Genomic DNA, 20,794 nt, shown 5'->3' on the forward strand with positions numbered 1-20,794 from the left:
AACCCCCTAGTATAATAATTCTATTTGATATGTTGCCAATTCGCAACAAAATGATCGCTGCCCTTCATACCCTTTCACATGCTCTTCTCTTCGTCCTAATCCTCCCTCCTATCGGCGGTATGATGACCTCCAACACCCAAGGGCTTTTAGGACGCACTGCCACTTCCCCCTTCCCATCAGGTCCTGGCACAGGCACCAGGTCTATATCATAATTCATGAGCAAGCACGCCAAGAGCATTTTCGTCTCAGCATCTGCGACAAAGCGGCCTGGACATGCGTGCCGGCCGTGGCCGAAAAAAAGATTATTGGCGGATGTCACGGTGAAAGTTGGCCTTGGGGGCGTTGCTCCTATGCCGTTAGATTGCTCACTATGATGGTCTCGTTTCGGCTGCGCAAAGCGCCAGGGGTTAAACTTCATGGGGTCTTCGAAGATGTCGGGATCGCAGTAACTGCCGCGCGAGAGGATGGAAACCATCGCTCCCTTGGGGAGGGGGACGCTGATGGTGCTGGCTTCGCCGCTACTAGCTTCGCTCTCTATGGCGGGTGAATGGACATTATCGGCCATCACAGAGCGCGTGACGGAGCGATGTACAAAGCTGTGCATTCGTACCGTTTCGCGCATCACGCTGTCCATCAACACCAACTTAGCGACGGAAGCTTTTGACCAGCCGCCTGTTTTCTCTTCGTTTTCAGCTAGCTCGGTAGTAGGAGATGGGATAGTGTAGTATTCCCTTGGAAGCACAGATTCGATCTCCTCCCGGAGTAATGCGATTGTGTTGAATTCTTTGTCGGATGCGATGATGTTGAAGATTAGGTTTGTCGCAGTTGCAGTTGTCTGATGGAAGGAACCCAGGTTATTGATGCAGATCCGGTAGGCAAGGCCGTGGAGGTCGTGTAAATCCTCTTTAGAGCGATCGCTTTGAGCGAAACGAAGCATTAATTGGAGTAAGTCCTCGGGCTCATTTTGGCCACTGTCTATGCCGTGATGCCGCTCGCTTTTTATCGTTTCAGAGTGCTGATGTTTCAAAAAGCGATCCAAACGCCCCTTTATCACCGGTTTCAAAATCCTTTCCAGCTTCCAGTAGTTTAAACGGAATGGAAGGTACAGTATCGGGCACAGGACAGGGCGGAGCGGTACAGGTATGAAGGGGACCAAGCCCGCGTTTGTTGCGAAGAGATCCACGAATTTAGAGGAGGCGCGGAGATATTCTTCATCCCTGCCTGTGCTTTGATATTAATATATCGTCACTTATCAATAAATAGATACGATCCCGATGAAATCCAAGTGAAGTATACGTCTAGAGCGAAGAATAACCACTTACAAAGCGGTTCCCCTACCGTAAACTGACTCGAGAACTGCGCAATTACGAGTTTCAATGTATCCCAAAGTGGAATTTCCTCCCACTCGTCCTTGTTCGGAATCCACCTCTCAACTGCATTTTGCATTTCCTTACCCATTGGTCCCAGATATCTGTCAAAGTTGCGATTCACATCGCGATTGAGGATCATAGCCAGCCATGGATCGGTGACGTACTTGTGGTGGTCGGCTGCCCAGTCGATCTGATCCACCTCACGAAATGCCTCCTGCATGTTTAGGACTTTGTCTGGTTGGGTTACCAGCCACCGCAGGGTGCCCTTTGGTAGGAGAATTTCAGTCCGCAATCCGAGGCCTGGGACGAGGCATGGCTGGCCTTTTTTCAGGTACTATTTAATACGTTTCGTTAGTTGACATAGTAGAAGACTTAAACACACAGTAAAGAGATTAAGTAAAATAGACGGCTGTACTGCTTCAGAGCAATGTTTCTGCTAAGCAGCTGATACTCACAGTCTCATATGCCTCTTTATACAACCCCTCACAATTCGTAAAATATGATAAGCGAGTCTTAAGACTAAATCGAGCCTTCATACCATCGCGGACTCGTGGTATGCCTGGGTATTTGGCAGCGGAAAACCAGCAGTAAATCGAAAGAAGCACAACACCTGCCGTATTAACCAGACATGCTAACTGCAAGTAGCTGAGTTGATGAATAAAATCTGCTGCAAGCCATTTCGCAGGTACCAAGCCCGCCGTTAGTAAGGCCATGATACACAACGATTTTGCTCTCTCCGACAAACTGAGTGATCTCCAAATAAATGTCTCAAGAACCCTAGAGCGAAGTATATTTATTTTGCTATCATTTCCCTGCCCTTATAGAGATCGAAATCGGGTGAAGGGTTAATGCCGGATGCAACGAGACCTATAAAACAAATTCGGACCACTGATATAAATGCATGAAAATCATCCAAAACGTATGGTGCGTACATGTCCTGTTCAAATCACTAAAAATTCGGCCCTCAGCTCCAGCCTTCCTCAGCATATATCCGAAGATCACACAAGCAGGGAGGAATTCGGGGAATGTAACATCGGCAAACACGAGGATTGACATAGGCAGGGGCCAGGGGCCGGGAGCCATTAAGTTTGAAGCTATATTTACCACTTTCGCGTCTCGGCCTTCACTGATTCTCCGTGAAACAGGCCCATGTATCTTTGAACGGTGGCAGACATGGGGCAAGGTGGGAGTCATAACAGCATGGCGCTGGTAAATGAGCTCTTTTGTCCCAGTAGCCAAGAGGTGTGTTCAGGGATAACCTTAAGTAATTGAGGGCTCTCTAGGGCCGAGTTCCTCAGCCCTATATAATACATCTATAAGGCTCTAGAATTTAGTGCGTAGTTGCAGCTAGCTGATGTCCCAAATGCAAGTCCACCTTGGGAGCTCAAAGGAGGCTTAAATTCGGGTTCTTCGAACATGGAATCCAGGTTATGCTTATTTCTTATGGTGAGACGCGGCTTCCTAGGGTCTGCCTTACGTCGATTGAAGGCACTAGTATCAAAGTCCTCCTGACTCTCGGGGGTGCACCTTGCGTTTGCGCCAGCTGCTCAGTCAATTATGAAGCTGATAGGATCAAAGAAGGTATTGGCATCAGCGCCTTTCACGATTCGACCAGCTACAGCGCCCGAAAGATTTGGTCTTGTAGCCTTGAGGCAGGGTAACTGAGGGTCCTCAAAGATAGGACGGCCCATTGTGACTTCGTATATTTCTGAAAGCCCCCTCAAAGTGCATCCTGGAGGATAGGATTACTATCCAAGCTCAAATCTAGGCCATCAAAAACATACCGCAATGTCGGAAGCCATCGATTTCCTACCATACCTGGAAGTTGAACCGGCCCCAGGATTCGGGTCCACTCGGACGATCTGCCTATCGAGGCAAGGCCTTGCTCGTAGCCCACAAACTCGCTACCACGTTTGATAAGGGAACCCCTGATGGTGCCAATTTAAAGCCCGAGGCTACCTCAATGCTCTGTGTTCCATAACTAACTCCACTCTACCTGTACTCCGTAGGTCATGAGGGAATTGTGAAGGAAGGTGATCACATGACCCAGAGCGTGGTGTTGGAGGTATTGGATTGGATTGGATTGAACGGTCCATCCCCTTTACTATTAGTTGGCCTTGGTGGCACCTAGTAGCCAAGAGACTCAGGGGTTCACGTTGCTGTTGTGATTGAGCTAACTCCAGAGTAGTGGAACTAATGGCCAAATGCGGCGGCCGTTGAGCTTCCTATTGCAGACTAGCGCATTTCCCAAATGGGCTACATAAAAACCTTATCTCGACCAAGGTTTACACATAGAACACTGGGTGCATCGTACTGTACAAGTACACTATGTAAACCGTTGTTGTCCGGAGGCATGATGATGCTCAGAGGTAGCATTTGCATCCAGATTTTCAGGAACTTAGGGACCTTTTGATACGATGGTTATATAATTCACTATGATGGCGACATCGAAACTGAGTTATGTCGGTTAAGAGAGACGCTATGGCAAATAAACTGGCGCAGTGCAATATTGGCCAAATGCTACTATCAATCCCTTAAGATCGATGATTCAGGATTCGCCGATTCAGTTCAATATGGAGAGTGTTACAATGTACAGGTACACGCACCCTTCATACAGATACAGTATTTGAGGACGCCCCTACCTTGAGATCAAACGATGAAATTTCGTAGTAGCCAAAGTGCTTTATTGTTCTTAATCACGACCCGAGTACTGCATGTTAAATTTCCACTTTTGCCGTGCTCCGGTTCCGAAACACGTATTTAATCCCAAATATACACAGCTTCAGTTCTGGCATAAAATCTCATAGAGATACATTTTGTATGAGAAAAATATGCTCTCGGTACATCAGTATACACCACGCAGAAGACGAAGCATTTGATAGTACAGTTGAAAAAACAGCTACTTCCTCTAGTGTTTGCACCTTGCCCTTTCAATTGATATGATCAATGTTAAGTTCAGGGCCATGGCTCATCGGAAAGAGCTAAGACATGGGGATACTTATCCCTGCACCCCCTTTTTTGTTCTGTTCATTGAGTAAAAGTATGTGCTTTTCCTATTTTGGATATCAGGGTATATTGTACTCTATTGTCAAATGAGGAGATCCGTGCTGTTAAAAATAAACGCGGCGACATTCGAAGAGTGTCTATAATCAAGCACTGATAAATGTATAAACGAAAAATCTTATAGTCAAAAAGCCGAGCTCCTCGCCAATAATGCCGCCAATCCAAAGGGATACAAAATTCTTCAAAAGTCCACAATCCAACAAGACAGTCCAGCTTGTTCAAAAGATCCCCCAGTATTTCTCTGCTCCAAAAGTGGAGGGGTCATCCTTCTTCCATTTGTCATCAAATGCAGAGAATAAATAGAGATTACGCTCCTTGCCTTTAAAAGCGCTCAACAAACTCGCCAGCGCCAGATTATGATTCTCCGGGGATGGAATTGCCTTGCCATTCGGATTTCCGTGCTTCGGCCACCCTGATTCCGTAACAACAGTCATCTTTCCCCCTGCTGCACGCGACACACGCTCCTGCTGCTCCTTGACAAAGCCTCCCGCGTTAGATGCTTCGGTGTTGGGGTCGAAAAAGGCATGGATGTTCGCAGCGCAGAAATCAGAAGCTTTGCAGAGTTCCGGATGGGCGATTAAGGCATTGAAAGTATCCACGGTGACGACGGGGCCAGTGTAGCCAGCGTCACGCAATACCTTGCGGGCTTTGCTGACACTCGCGACGACCTCAGAAACGGAAGATTGGCCGCTGTTTACACGCTCGTTGCCGATTGCAACTGTGACAATAAGTGCCCAGGAGGATTGGACTCCCTGAATCAAGCTGTGCAAGGCCTCGTCAAGCTTTTCGATGTCGTAGATGCCGGCGAAGAGTTTTTTGTGGTATTTATTGGCGGCAGCTACCACCATGGGAACTTGATTGCAGTCAGTGCCGTAGAAACGGACGGTGTCGAATCCACCAAATTTAGAAAAGTCGCTCTCAACTTGCTGTGGGGTCTTGCATTCGCCGTTATCTCCGTATGGGGCGTAGCATATTCCCAAGCCATTCCCAGGGAAATTGGGTGATCCAGGCGCTTTTGGTGGTGAAACTAGAGGAGGTACAGAGAGCGGGAGTGGGTTTTTAGTGGGAGAAGGAAGCGGAAGGGGCGGGAGGGATAGGTCAACGGCGTTGGAATTGCCGCCTGGAGGTGGCGTAGGCGCTGGAGTTGAGGACCGACGCGGAGGTTGTGAAACTGGAGTTTGGGCAATCCTGTTTGCAGCGTCTTTGGTGATAGGGAGGCTTCGGACAACAGTCAGCGTTGGATTTGCGGAGGTAGACCGCTGGCCTGTAGTTTTCGATCTGACAGGCACGTTTTGGTCAGCCGAGACGATAACCTCAGTCGAAAAGTCAACGAGATTATTCGATTGCCCACGCTTTGCGTTTTCAGGGGAATACGCTGTCCTCAAGATGTATCAGCTTCCAATTTCGCGACTGGATTTAAAGGTACCGGATTGGAAGCGGAAAACGCAAGAACTTGCCTTTCGGGAGGGCGGCGGTCACTCTTAGCAAAGAAAGCACAGTAATGGTGAAGATACCAGTCTTCATTTTCGCATATGTACTTGTATGTTATATATGTCCAATCTCCCAAAAATGCTTATTCATTTGGGACGAAACGAGCGCTACATATGGCTTGTCAGTCAATGGCTAGCAGCCCGCTTGCTAGAGCAGAAAAGCCATGGATATCTATGGAAGCAAAACATATAGTTTTAAGGCTGTGCAATCCCTCAGCTCAGGCAATGCCAGTGGAAAGGCACATTGCGAAACAGGCCTAACGGAGGAGTAAAGTTGGGTCTCCAATAAACTGGAACTGCACGAAGAGAAGTCACTCACCTAAGACTATAGGAGATACAAAAAGTCGGAAGAACAGTATTATCCCACAGCCCACAGTTTGCAAATTTCACGAACTAATACAGGTTTGCGAACATTGGTTTGTTTTAGCTCCAACAACAGAATAAGTATATCCCGGCCGCTATAACTCCCACTTCGTATGCGTGGATGTGAAGTGAAGACGGTCGTATTCGAGAATGCTGGCGATATAACGACGGAATTTCCTTTTGCAGCGGAACGCTAGGTAGCTAGAGTTTGATGTGTGAGAGGTTGATTGAGGCGGCGGCGTTGAAGAGATTGGCAACGCACAGCAAGATTGTATTCTGCTGTAAAGGATAGAGCTGATTTTGCAGGGGCAAAAAGGAAGGGAGTCTGGTGTCAGGAGGGATTGAGCCCAATATATTACCACAGGGAAAAGGCATACGTGAGGCGATCCCGCGGTCGACTTAAGGTCATAGCCGAGTATGACCTCGTGAAGTAAAGAAGGCAATTGAAATAAAATGAAATAAAAATATCTGACTGAAGCAATCCTAGACACTAGCTGAGGAGGCAACTGTGTACGTCTCGATAAGGACTGACTAGCAGGGTAGATAAAAGCAACTGATAAAGCGGAGAGGAATAAGCCGGCCCTCATGACAAGACCATTAATTAAGCAATAAATGTTTGAATATGTGAAAGAAGTAGATAATTGACCAGAGAGGCGAATAAGACGAACAACACCGACGGCGGACAGAATTGGGGAGAAAGGACTCAAGCGCATCACTATTAATCAACAAAGGAATAACGAAGGTCTGGGTAGATTGGACGATTAGGACCGGCAATGACAGGTAAGCTATACAAGGAAATCATACAGAATAAGAACTGGGGAAAATAAATTTTTAGCCAGGAAGGGTAACACGGTTCCGCGCGGCACAGAACTGTTATATAGATTGGCACAGGTAGATGTACCGCACAAATGGCGCGTAGAGATTTGGTGGGCGGCAAGCAAGAGCAGGAAGATTTATTTCTTTGACAAAAAGACTGCAAGTAGGCCAGAGAGCACAAAAATATACGAAATTGGCCAGCAGCAATTAAATGAAGGCGAGATAAGGTAGAAGCCGTTAAGGAAGAATCAGGAACGCCTCGCATTTCGTGGATCTGGGGGGCGGCGACCTATTCGAACGCCATACCAACGTCGTTTACGCCGGGCGCTGCTCATTGCATGGTTGTTTATGATATCGGATTGTGCACAATGGTCTCTGCGTCCATGCTCATGCCTGTCCGATTTCGTCATCCCATCTCCTTGTGGCTTGGGAGTTGAATAGCTCAACGGGATATGCAGCTTTTTAGTAGGGTCCATCCTAGGCGGATCATCCGGGTATGACGCACGGCTACCAACAGTACGGCCCCTACTTGGGTGAGGATGACACATGGCACTCAGACAAAAACCGCATCAGAATTTACCTAGACTAGATCTCAAACATGACTTGAATCTTCCAGATCTCATTTTCTTTGGGGGGGCTTTCGGGAACGCCCCGATTCCAGAGGCAAAAAGAATAAACTCTCGGTTTCAGGGCCTGAACCACAGAAACTTCCTCAACTGGTTGAACTTTGGGTCCGCCCGACCACAAACACCCCACTCAAAGCGACCTGGTCAAGCGTTCAGCCCATGGCAAATTTGCAATTTCGAGATTTGGCGGTACAGCTTCTCCCTGCTGTAAGATATGAGCGAACGAAACCAGCGGCAATGGTAGGGGAGTAGGTGGCAGGAGTTCTGCTTCTTTTGTTTCTTTGTTGTTTTGACCATGGCATGGTTAGTGAGGGTAGCCGTCGCTGTTTCATAAGGGACACACAAAGATATTGTTGTCGACGGAGACAAGACGCAGTGTTGTGGCTGTTGTTGGAGGTCGTTGTTGTCAGAAGATATTGGATGTCTGCTTGATAACAAGCTCAGCCGCTAAGCTGCATGGGGGAGGGATCTGACATCTATACAAGAATGAGCGGAAGCCAGAGAATATCGACTTCAACTGATCTTGTCAATCACGCATAATAAAATAAAATAAAATAAAATGACCAGCCCTCCGAATGCAAACCCGCCTCCAGCGACGAATAAACGGAATCTCCACAGTTATCAAATCAGGAAGTGCGCATATGCAGGTACAGTACATGTGCACATACATTACATAGTGCCGAGAGGGACATACCGTAAATGACACAATCTAATCCATTCTCCCAAACTAGGGTCATTTGCCTGTCATGTTGCTGCTGTACCACCTTTTTTTTGGCTTTCTAGGTTGCTATAATAACAAAAGCTGGCGCATCGATGGTTCATCTCGCCTGCTAATGCTCCTGTTTCTTAAAACGAATGACATGGCGGAATACATACAAAACGGTCGAGGGATGGGTTGGGCTAGACTGGAGTAAGATGTGGGATAAAATAGAGGGAGAAAGGGAGTGACAGACCCAGTTTGCTGAGTTTGTTGACCTGATGATATGACGATGATGGCGTCGAGGGTTTTGCAACATGGATGATTGTGGAGTATATGCATCTACGTACACACACACACACATACACATATTCATTCATATGTAGGTATATCGATAGCCATTTGCAGATGTCCACTGATTGAATGTATTCGCGTAGATCAAATGATACATGGATACATGGACGCAACTTGCACATCAAAAGGATTCGGACAGCTTAATTATTATATAAGTACATAAAAGCGACGGCGCTGAATTACAACAGGTATCTAAATCCTTTTTTCTTCATAGTACAATAAACAGAAGAGAAAAAGCAAAAACCAGGAATCGTACAGCGGAACGGGACAGGAAGGGTCAGACAGAATTTAGTGAAGAAAATCAAAAACTTAAAAAGAGCAAAAAGGCAGAGAGAGACCCCCAAAACCCTTACCAAGACACCAACCCAAGCAAAATGCACCACACACACGCAACAGCGAGTCTTATCGCCTCTGCCTGAGAACCTTCGTAATAGCATGACGAATTATGGTCCCCGCCTTCTCAACCTCCCTCCGCGATATGCCCGTCGTCAAGCATACTTTGAGAGCAGGAGGAGGAGGAGTCGCAATGTGCTGGGGGATCACGTTGTCCTCGATGGACTTACTACGGGTAATGAGGACGCCATTGGCGAGAGCCTGAGGATACATCATATAACATTAGATATATATAAACAAACGGGGGAAAAAAAGGAAAGAATAATAAGTAGAAACGAAAAGTCCTGGGAGGGAAAGGGGGCGAATGACAAAAGCAGACGAAACAAAACAAATCAGAGAGGAATGATAAAGAAGAACAAGTAAAACTATACCTCGTCAACAATATCCTGCATTAAGGCGACCTGATCTTCAACCGACAGCCTCTTCGCCACGACAACACTCTGCTTCAGCACGAGGTGCATTACGGGATTCTCCGGCGCGGATGAGCAGTAGACATAGTCACTCCGGGGGTCTAGTTGCAGCCACATCGCCTTAATATTCTCCCGCAGCTGCGTGATAAGGTCGGGGCTATTCTGCAAGAGGATGATGGTTTCACTAGCCGTCGTGGCCAGCAAGGCGGGAAGCGCGGCAGAGTAGCAGTACGCAGTGGCGGAGATACGTTGGTGGTGGACAATTTCCTCTGACCCAGCGCAGAAGCCTCCTCCTGCAATAAGGGGACCGGCTAGTGAGCCGACGATCATGTCGACTTCCGTCGCATCGACATTTTGGTGTTCTGTGATTCCGCGGCCGGTGCGGCCCAGGACGCCGAACGAGCATGTCTCGTCAAGAATTAATCGGAATTTGTAGCGGAGTTTGAGTTCAATCTATCAAGAAAAGAAAAACGAACGGGGGTAGGAACGCGACGGAAAGTTAGCGTTTATTCATACTTCCCTTCACAACGGCACACCAGGGGACAAGAAAAAGTAAAGAGATACGAACAATGGCCGGCAAATCCACCATATCTCCTCTACTCTCAAACAGCGCCTCGGTAATAATAAATCGTCTTGTTAACGGCTTCTTCGCCTGTTCCTTCGTAATCTTGCTCAACACCCGTTCCAAATCCTCCATATCATTATGCTCATACCAGCGCACCGCGCTCCGCGAGATCTGTATGCCCTTCCGAATCGCATAATTAACGCCTTTATCCACAACAATGATATCACCACGCTTAGAGAACGATGGGATAACACTAGATATCGTGGAGAACGCTTGCGCATAAACAATACAGGCAGGCACGCCAAGGGAGGCTGCAATGTCTGCCTCAGTACGTATGTGCACGTCCTGAGTCCCGTAGAAACCCGGTGGCCCGCAGGGGCCGACGCCGTATGTGCGGAGAGTCTGGATAGCTTTCTCCTTGAGGTTCTCATTCGCGACAAAGTTGTAGAAGTTGGAGGAGGCGAGGTTGATCACGGTGCGGCCGTTGGTGAGTTTTGATTTCGGGCCCGTTGGCCTATTGTTTTGAAATGGAGAAAAGGTAAGATAGGTAGGCGAAGAAGAATTATATCATTTCTTGGGCTTTTTGAGTGAAAGAAATAAAGATTTTTTTCAAAAAAAAATAAAAATAAAAATAAAAATAAAAATACAACATACCCAGCAAGCACAACCCGTTTCTCGACTTCCGCCTCATCCCGCGGCGAAGGAGGCGTAACAAGAGGTTCCGGAGCCCAGTCCTCAACCAAGTCGTCAATTTCCTATACATTCATCAATGCCACCGCCAGTCAGTCAGCACAACTCACAAACTATCTCATCCCGCAATCTCCCCATAAAACCAAGACAAGGGTGGGGGGGGGGGGGGGGGGGGGGAATAAATAAATAAAAATAAAAACCAACCTCCTCCGACAACGGCACAAAATTCGGCTTCGTCGAATACTTCGGCGCAAGCAGGTATCTCACCGCGAAGAGAAACAGGAACAGCTCGACGGCCGAGCGGACGGGGTCATTCTGGTACGACGACCTGACGTAGCGGAGCAGGATGGCTGAGCCCGGCACGCGGTGGAACTGGCTGCTCAGCTCGTGCAGGTACTCGAGGACCAGGCGCTGTGTTTCGTGCAGGTCCATGGTATCCCTTTTCGTTTTCTCTCTCTCTCTCGCTCTCTCTCTCTCTCTCTCTCTCGCTTTCTCGTTTTCTCTCTGTCTATGTATATATGTATGTATGTATATATATCTAGCTATGCGTGTGTGTGCATTCGCTCATTCGTGCGGGGGCGGGAATAGGGGGTGTTGCTCCCGGGGGGGCCCGAGGGCTTTTAGGTATCAAAGGCACGCGCCGGGAGAGGGCAAGGAGACAATTAAATATTAGGTATAGAGGTACCGGTAGATAAAAAAAAGTGGGAATTTGAAGAAGAGAAGAGAGAGGAGAAAAAAAGATGAATGGAATTGATTAGGGCACGCAGGGGAAATGTGCAGAAGATCTCAAGGGGCTTGACTTGGATGCGAAGTCGCTGGTTTTCTCCCAAACCCGATTTGTTATTTTTTTGTTCTCCTGAATGGACCAGTCACGTGATTCTGGAGTTTTCATAGATGAAAATGAAGACAGCCGATATCAGCAAAAAATCATTCATAACATTCTACAGCTTAGCATCAATGCTACATACATCGCTGATTAATTTGATCTGCAAAGAAAACAAAAGAAAAAGAAATATAAGGGGCTTCTCTGCATTGCCCTGCACTTTTACTGTATGTATGATGTATACTAGTATCTGATGAATATAATTTAAAAGAGCAAGAACAAAGAGAAAGAGAAATGAAAAAGTTAGAAAATTTAAAAAATAAAAAAAAGACATTTAACTACGCAGCAAGTATATCTCAAAATCAAATCATTAAAAAGAAAAAGAGTACCACAGCAAAGAATTTATAAAAACAAGGGAAAAAAACAAGTGTCATTAATAGCGAGTATGTAAAGGAAACACAGAGCAGCAGAGCAACAAACAAAATGTGCCTAAAAGCCAATTTGCAAGACTAAGCTTCATCTTCAGGTCTAATCAGAACCATGAGAGAGAGCAAAAACACAAAGAAAGAGAGAGAGAGAGAAACAGGAGAAAAAAATAAAGAGAAAAAGGAAACCACGCAATCGTAAACCCCAATCCCCTTGCCATGCATGCCCATTTCAGCCCGTGTAAATTTCTGGTGTACTGTACAATACATTCGGGACATCTTCTGAGGACTTTGTAATATCAAAGTGAGAAAAATTTATGAATAAAAAAACGCCTCAAAAATATGCTCGTGCCAGTTCATTTTGCTGGCATCCATTTTATCTCCCATGGGCTTCTTTAAAAGACTTCCTTAAAATAACCGAGCCATCCGGACATTATTTGCAGGTCGTTCGTTCTTAGGTCCCCCAGTTGGGATCGATGTGGTATCGTTATTGTCTTGGCCGGTTGGTTGAAGTAAGTTCATGTTTTCTATGAAGCCTGGGAGCGAAAATTTTCCTATGTGGGGACCGGCAACCACAGGTCCGATGATAAGAGCAAGGAAAATAACGAGCATGACAAAGTAGAGGATGGCAAAGCGGATGACTCTTCTCTTCCGTAGCTTGGATTGCTTCAGTGAATAGATTGGAGGGCGGATTTGGCGACTACAGGTTCATGATTAGTTTTCTTTTTCTTTTCTTTTATTCTTGGATTTTCTTTGAGGATATAGGAAACATACCTTGGGCGAAGCCAGAAGAGCATTACAGAGTGGCCCTTGTCGACATACGGGATGCAGAGTGGTGGCAGCATGAAGAACAAAAGCACGTGGCCAAGGATGAAATCCGCGGCGAACATTCCAAGTTCCGTGATCTTGCAGAGGAACTCACGTCCTGGTTGAGACATTGAGTGCCAACCCATGCTGTACCACTTACCAGTCCACCACGCGACGTTCGAGGTGTCATGGCGGAATTCTCGGGTCAGGGCAAGGGAGATGATCAATTTGTACACGAATCTCTGGATGGCGACGACTGAAACCATTCCGATAAGTGCTTTGGCGAACACCCATCCTTCCAGGAAGAACATAACTTCAAAGAAGGCGAGGAGCATAACAACAGCGACGCCGTGGGCGATAGCTGCTAGCACAGAGCCAAACTTCTTGCAGCACATGCTCAATACGGGACCCATACAGCAAGCCATGGCGAAAAGAACAGCAAGGCAACCGGCATTGATGGCAATGGGTGCAAAGGCTACAATGGCGAGTCGGATTAGAGAACTAGTAGGCTTTGCTCCATCGACTCCAGTCTGAGCATTGATGAAAAGATACGGAATGAGGGTAACGACCACGAGGACAAGAGGCCCAATAATTTCGCTGAAGAAAATATTGGTAAGCTGTGCTCGTGGAGCATCGCCAGACAGTTTCTCCGAAGGAGACCCAAGGACTTTGCGTTTATAACCAGTTATCCGAGTACGAGAAAGTCGGCAGAAGGCAATCCATGAAGAGGCATGGGAACGAGAATTTCCACGAGAGAGCCAGCGCAGGTAGTCACGGTAATCGATGAAGAAGTCGTTCCAGGCGAACTGATGAGGATTAAACAAAAATGGTGAGATGCAAAGAGCAAGAATTGAAGCCCAGAACCAGAGAAACCACGCAGACCAAACAGTAAGCGTTGCAAATAGCAGCATCATCAACGACCTAGCGCCAAAGTAAATGGATGGGCCAGCGAAACGAGAGTAGAGTACACCGAACGGAATACGAGCAGTCGCAAAGCCACGACCGGTACCGATATATCTAGCACCTCCGAATGACAAATTGTTATGCAACGAGTTGGCGTAGATCTGGCAGACGAACACTTCGAAGAAAGGAGATAGCGATCCAAAGTGCTTGGCGAGACGGGTAACCGCACGCCAGGCTCCTCTCTCCGTAAGTTCTTGAACCACCAACGGGAAGAAAGAGAGCAAGAACACGATGCAAATGGAAGCAATACAACGGTTAACCCAGTCCGTGATCGGATCGGTATCAGCGCATCCGGTAGGCAGAAGGGCATCGGTAATTGGAACTCCCTTTTTCACGATACAGGGAATGGTTTGGTTGCGGAGGGAGCCAAGATTCATCATGCAAATCATGAACATCTGCACGGAAAGCATAATAAAGAGATTGTTGATATGGAAGCCAGGATGTGCGTAGTAGAACGACAAGAAGCGATCAAGAGGTAATTGGGTACCCAAATAGTAATACTCTCGAGACAGCATCTGCTCTCCCATACCAGTACCAATCTTAGTGGTGAAGTTGAGAACTGAGCCAAAACCAAGATCACGACCCTTTCCGCATTGATAGTATTCGCAATGTTTAATGCGGCCACCACGGAGAAGTGCATTCATACCAGCATAGATATCCTCATTCAGATGGAGGCCCTTTTGTGCTTTGGAAACGCCACCGCGTGTAGTCATAAATATGCCGTTGAGGAAATCAGGATGACCGTAGTGAAGCTTGCCACCAATTTGAGCCAGTGTTCGAGCAAAGAGCGTACCGAAAGTCTGTTCCTTCCCTGCAGCAACATCACCAAGGATACCAATGTTCTCCGAAAAGATGTATTCACGGGCACCAAGGATTGCAACCGGTGTGGTTTTCGGGGGAGGGACTCCGGGGACATATGGCGAAACATTCTCAGGATTCATCTCTTCAAATTCGGCCAGAACACTGCGGATCTTCAGACATTCTTCCAGATAGTTATCCTGGTTAGCGTCAATGAGCTGGATATATTCGCCACGGTAGAAAATGATCGCATGGTTCTGATTATCGGATTTTCCATCACCAAGAATCGGATTACCGGAGAGCTGAACTCGAAACTTGGGGCGGCGTAGTCCATTCTCCATGATCTCGGAATGGCCATCAATCAGGGCAGAATACAATCTGGGCTCCTCACCCTCGTTGGCAGGTGGTTCCTCGTCCAAGTAGGCAATTTGAAGATCCGGGTAAGCTCTGAGCAAGAACTCTGTATTTTCACGTTCTTCCTTGTTGAATTTCGCGAACCGCTGCATAGAAACCACGATTCTGAACTTGCGACGAGCCATCCTTTCCAATTCGCGTTCAAGCTTCTCCGAATTGCCACCAAACATTTGAACGACCTCGGGGTTTTCCACGCGGTACAGAAGCTTTATGGCGCGGCTATAGTTCATGAAGCCAGAAATAGTACGGTACAAGGTTTGAGAACGAAGCGAAGCCCAGATACGAGTCCGAAGAGTGTACTCGGGTGCGGCTGATTTGAAGCCAATGCAGTAGAATGGCAAGTCATCGATTTTAGTTTTGGCCGCGTCCTTTTCACTTTTCTCGTCGCCGTTAAATTGAGAAGTTTCATCAGCCAAGATTTTCGTGTCTTTGACAAAGCAATCCCATTCATGCGGGTGCAGTTGCTTCAGGTATTCAAGGAGCGTCACGCGGGAGTAGGGCTCATCTTCACGAATGATTTCACGCAGAGACAGGAGTATCTTTTCGCTGTAGTGAGGAATAAGGACGGTGAAGGTAGGCATGTTGTCAACTGGAACCGGCTCAGGAATCGGTGTTGAAAGGGACTGGGCAAAGAAGGAAATACGGCGTTCAGCCTCACTCTGAGTGGGGAAGAATTCCGTCTTGAAGGAATGGTCTTCTTGCGATACAAAAAATGTAGGAGCTCGCAGTGTCCGTTTTCCTTCTTGTTCCGAAGGGACCTGGTGGTAGAGAAGCTTTTGAACATGATCGATCGCCAGCAAATGCTCTCGGTACATCGAGATAACAATTGCGTTCCAAACCTGTGAAATAAGGACCTTTGGCTTGTATTTAATTTCCATGTCGGTAGTCGCAAGGACCTTGGAGTAAATTCGCTTCGGTAAGCGGGAGAAAATGTTTCTCCAAGGAGTCCAGATAGATACACCGAGATAGAATGAGCGGGCGACCGAAAAGACAGCGTTCAGAATAATATACCATAGATAGGTATCAAGGAAGAACAAACTAAGATCCGTGAAGAACATGAGGCCCAGTAGAATCCTTGGCTGCTGCTTGCAGAGCACATCGGCAGAGGGACCAAAAATTTTATCACCCGCGCACTGGTGAATCTTCATCTGCGACAAAATCCGGATCGGGTCACGGAAAGAGAGAGTCAAGAAGAAATAAGACTCGGCAAGTTTAGCACCGAAGACACAAGTCCAGAGGCCATATGACATCCACATATCGTTTCCCCGAAGCCTGGGGAAGCTGGCTGTGAAGGTTTGGCTAGCGACGTATTGGCGAGAGTTCTTCCTAAGATAGCTTCCAAAAAGCCCTCCCAGTGGCATAATGGCGAAGAAGAAGAATGTTGCCAGGTTGACAAAGAAGGACACGATTCCCAGAGCGTGGGCAGCCGGATGGTCTTGATTAACCCCAAAAACGAAAACTGCAGGCCCGATGTTGATGCAGAAAATTCCGATGAGGAAGAGAAGCCGTTTGGTCAAGTGCTGCGCACCAGCCCAAGCCCGAGGAACGTAACACCATTCGCAAATTGTTGCAAATATCATGATGAAGGTGGCCACGGCACCACCCAAGCCGGTAGCGGTCCACCTCGCAGCAGCAGTGGGTGGATTGTTTTCTCGCTGTCTGTAGTCCCTAGTGTAGAGAGTTGGGGAGTTGAAGGCGGTGTAAAACCAGAAGGAACCGACGTGGATGACCCAAATACGGTTGAAGTTCACCATCATATGGAACCAGGATCGGGTTTCCTTGTAGGTCTTGAAAAACACCTTTTTCCAGTTGACCTCTTTGAGTTTCTGGTATCGATCAGCGGGCGGGATGTCCACGATGCGGGATTTGTCGTTCATCACAATCCGCTCGATTCCTTCAGGGTACCAGAAGAGCTGGTTGATATCATCGTAACCGATGATCTTGTTGTGATCCTTTTCCCGCCGGACGTACTTGCCATCAAAAATTTCATATCCTTGGTCGCGGCAGTACTGGTACAGCGGGGTGATGATATTGTTGAGGTAAGTGAATTCTTCAACAGGCTCAACACGATTTTGGCATTCAGGCGAGTGGTAGTAGTCGTCAGCACATTTGAAAATGAAGCAGAGGGCTTCGGGCATGAATCGGACTTGGTTAGCTTCACCCCAGCACAATAGATATAAGGCGATTTGACGGGCGCGCTCATGCTGGGACATGCGATTCATGCGAGTTTTCCAGCGATACTCTGCAGCCTCTAAGCTGTTGTCCCCTTCTAGATCCGCCAGAGCTTGTTCTTCATTCTTTGGATCATTGGCTGCGGCTTTCTTGGCTGCTTTGCGGGCTTTTCTAGTTTTGCGATTTGCCTTGCCTAAATTCATGTTGGCAAATCCCACGGCATCATCCAAATCGAGATGAGCAGCAAAATACCAACGGCGATAGTTCGCATTATCGCCCCCAATGTAGTCTGCATGAAGCGACAGAAGGGCCTGGTTGGGAGTCAAGCGGGACGCCCTGGAATCAAGCAAGGTCATGAAATGGTCGTACATGTTCCGCATGCTATCGCGTTGAAAGCCGAATTTATTGACCAGGTCCAAGAAGATGTCCTCAATCTCCTCCTTGGAGAGGGGGATTTGCGCATCAGAAGTCCAGGCGGGGTATGGTTCCCGGGAGCGTTGGCCGGCAGGGAGAGCGTTACCGTAGTCGAGTCCATAGACGGGGGTAGAGGCACCAGAGGACCTGTTTGCACCGTAGGAGATTTGTGAGGAAGGAGGACGGTATCCACGGCCGCCCATATGACTTTCGCTGTAGCTGTTGTACTGCTCGTCACCACGACCATAGTAGTCCATATCCGCAGCACGGGCAGTCTCGGACTTCATAGTGAAGTCACTGAAGGTTTCCGAATCTTCTTCAGAATCATGGCCCCTGCGACGTCCCGACTGCGGTCCATTGTTGTAGCCCGCAGTGCCCTGATCGTAGTACTGATCGTTGTAGTACTCATCGTCATAACCCTGCTGGTTATCGTAATAACCATCTTGTTGCGGATATTGGTTGTCCCCGTAGCTATTTACGAAAGATAATAGAAGTTTTACCTAACGTCAGCAATTGTTGCGGAACGGTGTCATTGGCAAAGGAAAGGAGACTCACTATCCCTGGTTATTGTCATAGTACCCATCATGTTGTGAGTAATCATTCTGGTCGTAGTACCCGTCCTGGTAGTGGGAATCGCCTTGGGGGTATTGACCATAGCCATCACCATACCCATGGGGAGGCCCACCTTGCTGTGGGGCCGACATGATCGATTCGACGTATAATGATGATTATGTGTCTCAGCTGCAGCGTCGGAAATATCCATGGGACATCATGTCAGCAACTATTCTTATTATAACAGAGATGTCTCCATCCAGAAGAAGTAATCACGACTCCCAAACACCACCAGAGGAAAGAACGACTCGACTTACACTATATCGCAACCATTAATTAACTTTGATATATATGGAAAGGGGGAATCCGGTCGATGATCGGGATTAAAAGAAAAAAAGAAACAAAAGGAGGTCTATTATTGCTTGGAAAACAGCCGTTGCGTAAATATTCGGTCGATTGTCGACGGGGCCACGAGCAAGCACACACAAGTATATATGCAAACAAACGAAGGTAGGTTGGCAACCCCAAAACAAAGACAATTGGAGAATAGTCGTAAATTTTCTTTGCTCGATCAACGCGGGGACCGAAGATGGAGTTGAATTTTGGTGGTCGAAACAGCCTCCAGCTGGTGTTGGGAGGGTAAAAAGCGAGCGAGCAGGTTGGTTGGGATGGTGGTCTACACGCACACCAACAAAGGGAGCAAGAGGACGAGGACGACGAGGACGACAATGACGGCTCTTCTAGGCCGCCAAAACTCGACCTCGGGAGAGCCTCTCCACCGTGTCCGACCAAGGGAGACGGGAATTGAGAGACAGAGAGTTGGAGTGGGAAGAGCGGATCGCGGACTCAGGGGAAAGGGGAAAGGGGAGGGAAGCAGAAGAGGAAGCGGGAGAGGGAGGAGGAAGGTGAAGGAGAAAGGCGAGGAGAGGCGAGGCGAGAAGAAGAAAAAGAAATTGTACTCCTGTTCCTGTTGTTGTGAAACGAGCGACGAGCGAAGGGGCCAAGTGCTGCGGTTACTCGGCCAATAGTGCCGAAACGAGAGGAGAGGGCGCGGTCACAGCAGCAGGAAAATGGAGAGATCTCGACGGACAACGACGCCAGACACAACACACGGGTACACAGCCAACTGCCTATTTGCTGCCAAGCGTGGTACCTGGCTGGACGAAGGATCTGGATGACTATTCTTCTACTCCCTCGTCCTCCCAGCTGTGCTTTGACCTTTGTAACGAGTGGGAGGGCAAAGGAACTGGAGGGGAGGAGGAGAAGGACAGGAAAAACGAGTGTTGGCAGTACGGGTAGCGAAAGAAGCAAAAACAAAAAAAAAAGGGAAGAAGAAGAAAAAGAAAAGCGCAAAAGGGAGCAGCCAGCAGAAGGAGGGAAAAGGGCAAGGAGCGGCAAAGGAGAGTGGGCAGAGTAGGAGGACGGGTGAGCAAAAAGTTGGCCGTGACAGCGAGACGCGGGAAGGGAAAAGGGCAGGGAGCAGAGACACCAAGGACGAAACAAGAGACAGCCAACGGGCGAGCAAGGGTTTTGGCCTGTGTGTGGTCGGTCGGTGGTCGCCGGATGCATATCCACACACGCAGTCCACACACAGTCCACACACAGTCCACACAGTCCACAGTTGCCCAGCCACCGGCCCCAGACAGGCGTCTGGCATACCAGGTACCGGCCAGGGAACAGCCCAACCAGGTTCTGCGGTTATCTCCCCTGTTCCGCTGCTGTATCTTACACTGTATGCTGTACGCTCTATACTGTCCAGGCCAAGAGGTAACATCCAAATAAACCATCCATTACTGCTCTCAGCTGTATGACCACTGCAAAATCTTCACTACACAGTACAGTCGCCAGTTGCATCAGTGGCCTTCCCCGGTCCGTCGTATGTTTACCCTGTGCCTTTCAGGGCAAGGTCTCAAACTCCATTTTTGTTTGACTTTCAAAGTTACCAATTCCATACCCTGGGACCTGGAGACCAGCTGATAAACATCCCCCGCTTCCCTGGCCTAATTGACTTTCTTTCACCATACCACTAGATTTGACGGGCAGCACACACCCAAAGCGGAAGACGTAACCCAGGTAACAACTCGAATTCAAGGTTATGCTTATGCTTTTTTTATATATGCGTTTTTGTGAAGGCTTCTGCTTCAATATCTGCCCCTGTGCAGCGATAACTATACCACAGGAGAAAAGAGATTTTCTGTATTTTGCCGCGTCATTCAATACCAGTTGGAAGTGCCAAGGTTGCTGTTTACTTTGCCCCCTTGGGTAACTAAGGAATACTAGTTTGCAAATCAATGAGATTGGCTGAGGTCACGTGGTACAGTCTCTTTCCTGTCGTCCAACGAATCTGAGGCGCTGGGGCCCGACAACCTCCAGCCTCCAGGGCTTGTCCCTGGCGAGCTGGCCCACCCACGACTCACGGCGCAGCGGGATCGTCACGTCGGCCAATAACACCCCGAGCAGCCCTGGTGGATCGGTTCTGGATTCACCCTGGAAAGACCCATTGCGCAGGTACTCAGTGTTCAGGTATTTCGGAACATTAAGGTATTGCTTATTACCATGTATGTGTAAATATATATATCTCTCTGTCTC

General features: G+C 47.9%; 7 protein-coding genes across 7 annotated transcripts; 1 reads left to right on the forward strand and 6 right to left on the reverse strand.

Annotated features, from left to right (window-relative positions):
• Positions 1–64: 64 nt before the first annotated feature.
• On the reverse strand, positions 65–2,083 carry HCBG_02652 (uncharacterized protein; the record flags this gene model as incomplete). The annotated part of the gene is made up of 3 exons (XM_045429701.1): positions 65–1,221; positions 1,323–1,704; positions 1,826–2,083. 3 exons carry the CDS (start codon positions 2,081–2,083, stop codon positions 65–67), a joined length of 1,797 nt encoding a protein of 598 aa, XP_045289596.1.
• A 477-nt stretch (positions 2,084–2,560) lies between these two features.
• On the reverse strand, positions 2,561–3,725 carry HCBG_02653 (uncharacterized protein; the record flags this gene model as incomplete). The annotated part of the gene is made up of 4 exons (XM_045429702.1): positions 2,561–2,670; positions 2,746–2,897; positions 3,155–3,298; positions 3,685–3,725. 4 exons carry the CDS (start codon positions 3,723–3,725, stop codon positions 2,561–2,563), a joined length of 447 nt encoding a protein of 148 aa, XP_045289597.1.
• Positions 3,726–4,651: 926 nt separating this feature from the next.
• On the reverse strand, positions 4,652–5,957 carry HCBG_02654 (uncharacterized protein; the record flags this gene model as incomplete). The annotated part of the gene is made up of 2 exons (XM_045429703.1): positions 4,652–5,813; positions 5,887–5,957. The coding sequence occupies 2 exons, from the start codon at positions 5,955–5,957 to the stop codon at positions 4,652–4,654; spliced, it is 1,233 nt and encodes a 410-aa protein (XP_045289598.1).
• Positions 5,958–7,350: 1,393 nt separating this feature from the next.
• Positions 7,351–7,650, reverse strand: HCBG_02655 (uncharacterized protein; the record flags this gene model as incomplete). Its single annotated transcript, XM_045429704.1, has 1 exon — positions 7,351–7,650. One exon carries the CDS (start codon positions 7,648–7,650, stop codon positions 7,351–7,353), a length of 300 nt encoding a protein of 99 aa, XP_045289599.1.
• A 1,531-nt stretch (positions 7,651–9,181) lies between these two features.
• On the reverse strand, positions 9,182–11,269 carry HCBG_02656 (serine palmitoyltransferase; the record flags this gene model as incomplete). Its single annotated transcript, XM_045429705.1, has 5 exons — positions 9,182–9,373; positions 9,544–10,035; positions 10,151–10,661; positions 10,802–10,902; positions 11,042–11,269. The coding sequence occupies 5 exons, from the start codon at positions 11,267–11,269 to the stop codon at positions 9,182–9,184; spliced, it is 1,524 nt and encodes a 507-aa protein (XP_045289600.1).
• Positions 11,270–11,754: 485 nt separating this feature from the next.
• Positions 11,755–18,357, reverse strand: HCBG_02657 (glucan synthase; the record flags this gene model as incomplete). The annotated part of the gene is made up of 3 exons (XM_045429706.1): positions 11,755–12,785; positions 12,860–18,124; positions 18,209–18,357. The coding sequence occupies 3 exons, from the start codon at positions 18,355–18,357 to the stop codon at positions 12,494–12,496; spliced, it is 5,706 nt and encodes a 1,901-aa protein (XP_045289601.1).
• A 576-nt stretch (positions 18,358–18,933) lies between these two features.
• On the forward strand, positions 18,934–19,504 carry HCBG_02658 (uncharacterized protein; the record flags this gene model as incomplete). Its single annotated transcript, XM_045429707.1, has 2 exons — positions 18,934–19,160; positions 19,234–19,504. 2 exons carry the CDS (start codon positions 18,934–18,936, stop codon positions 19,502–19,504), a joined length of 498 nt encoding a protein of 165 aa, XP_045289602.1.
• Between the last annotated feature and the right edge of the window lie 1,290 nt (positions 19,505–20,794).

This window comes from Histoplasma capsulatum (genome assembly GCF_000150115.1).
Source record: "Histoplasma capsulatum G186AR genomic scaffold supercont2.3, whole genome shotgun sequence".
NCBI classification, from domain to species: Eukaryota; Fungi; Ascomycota; class Eurotiomycetes; order Onygenales; family Ajellomycetaceae; genus Histoplasma; species Histoplasma capsulatum.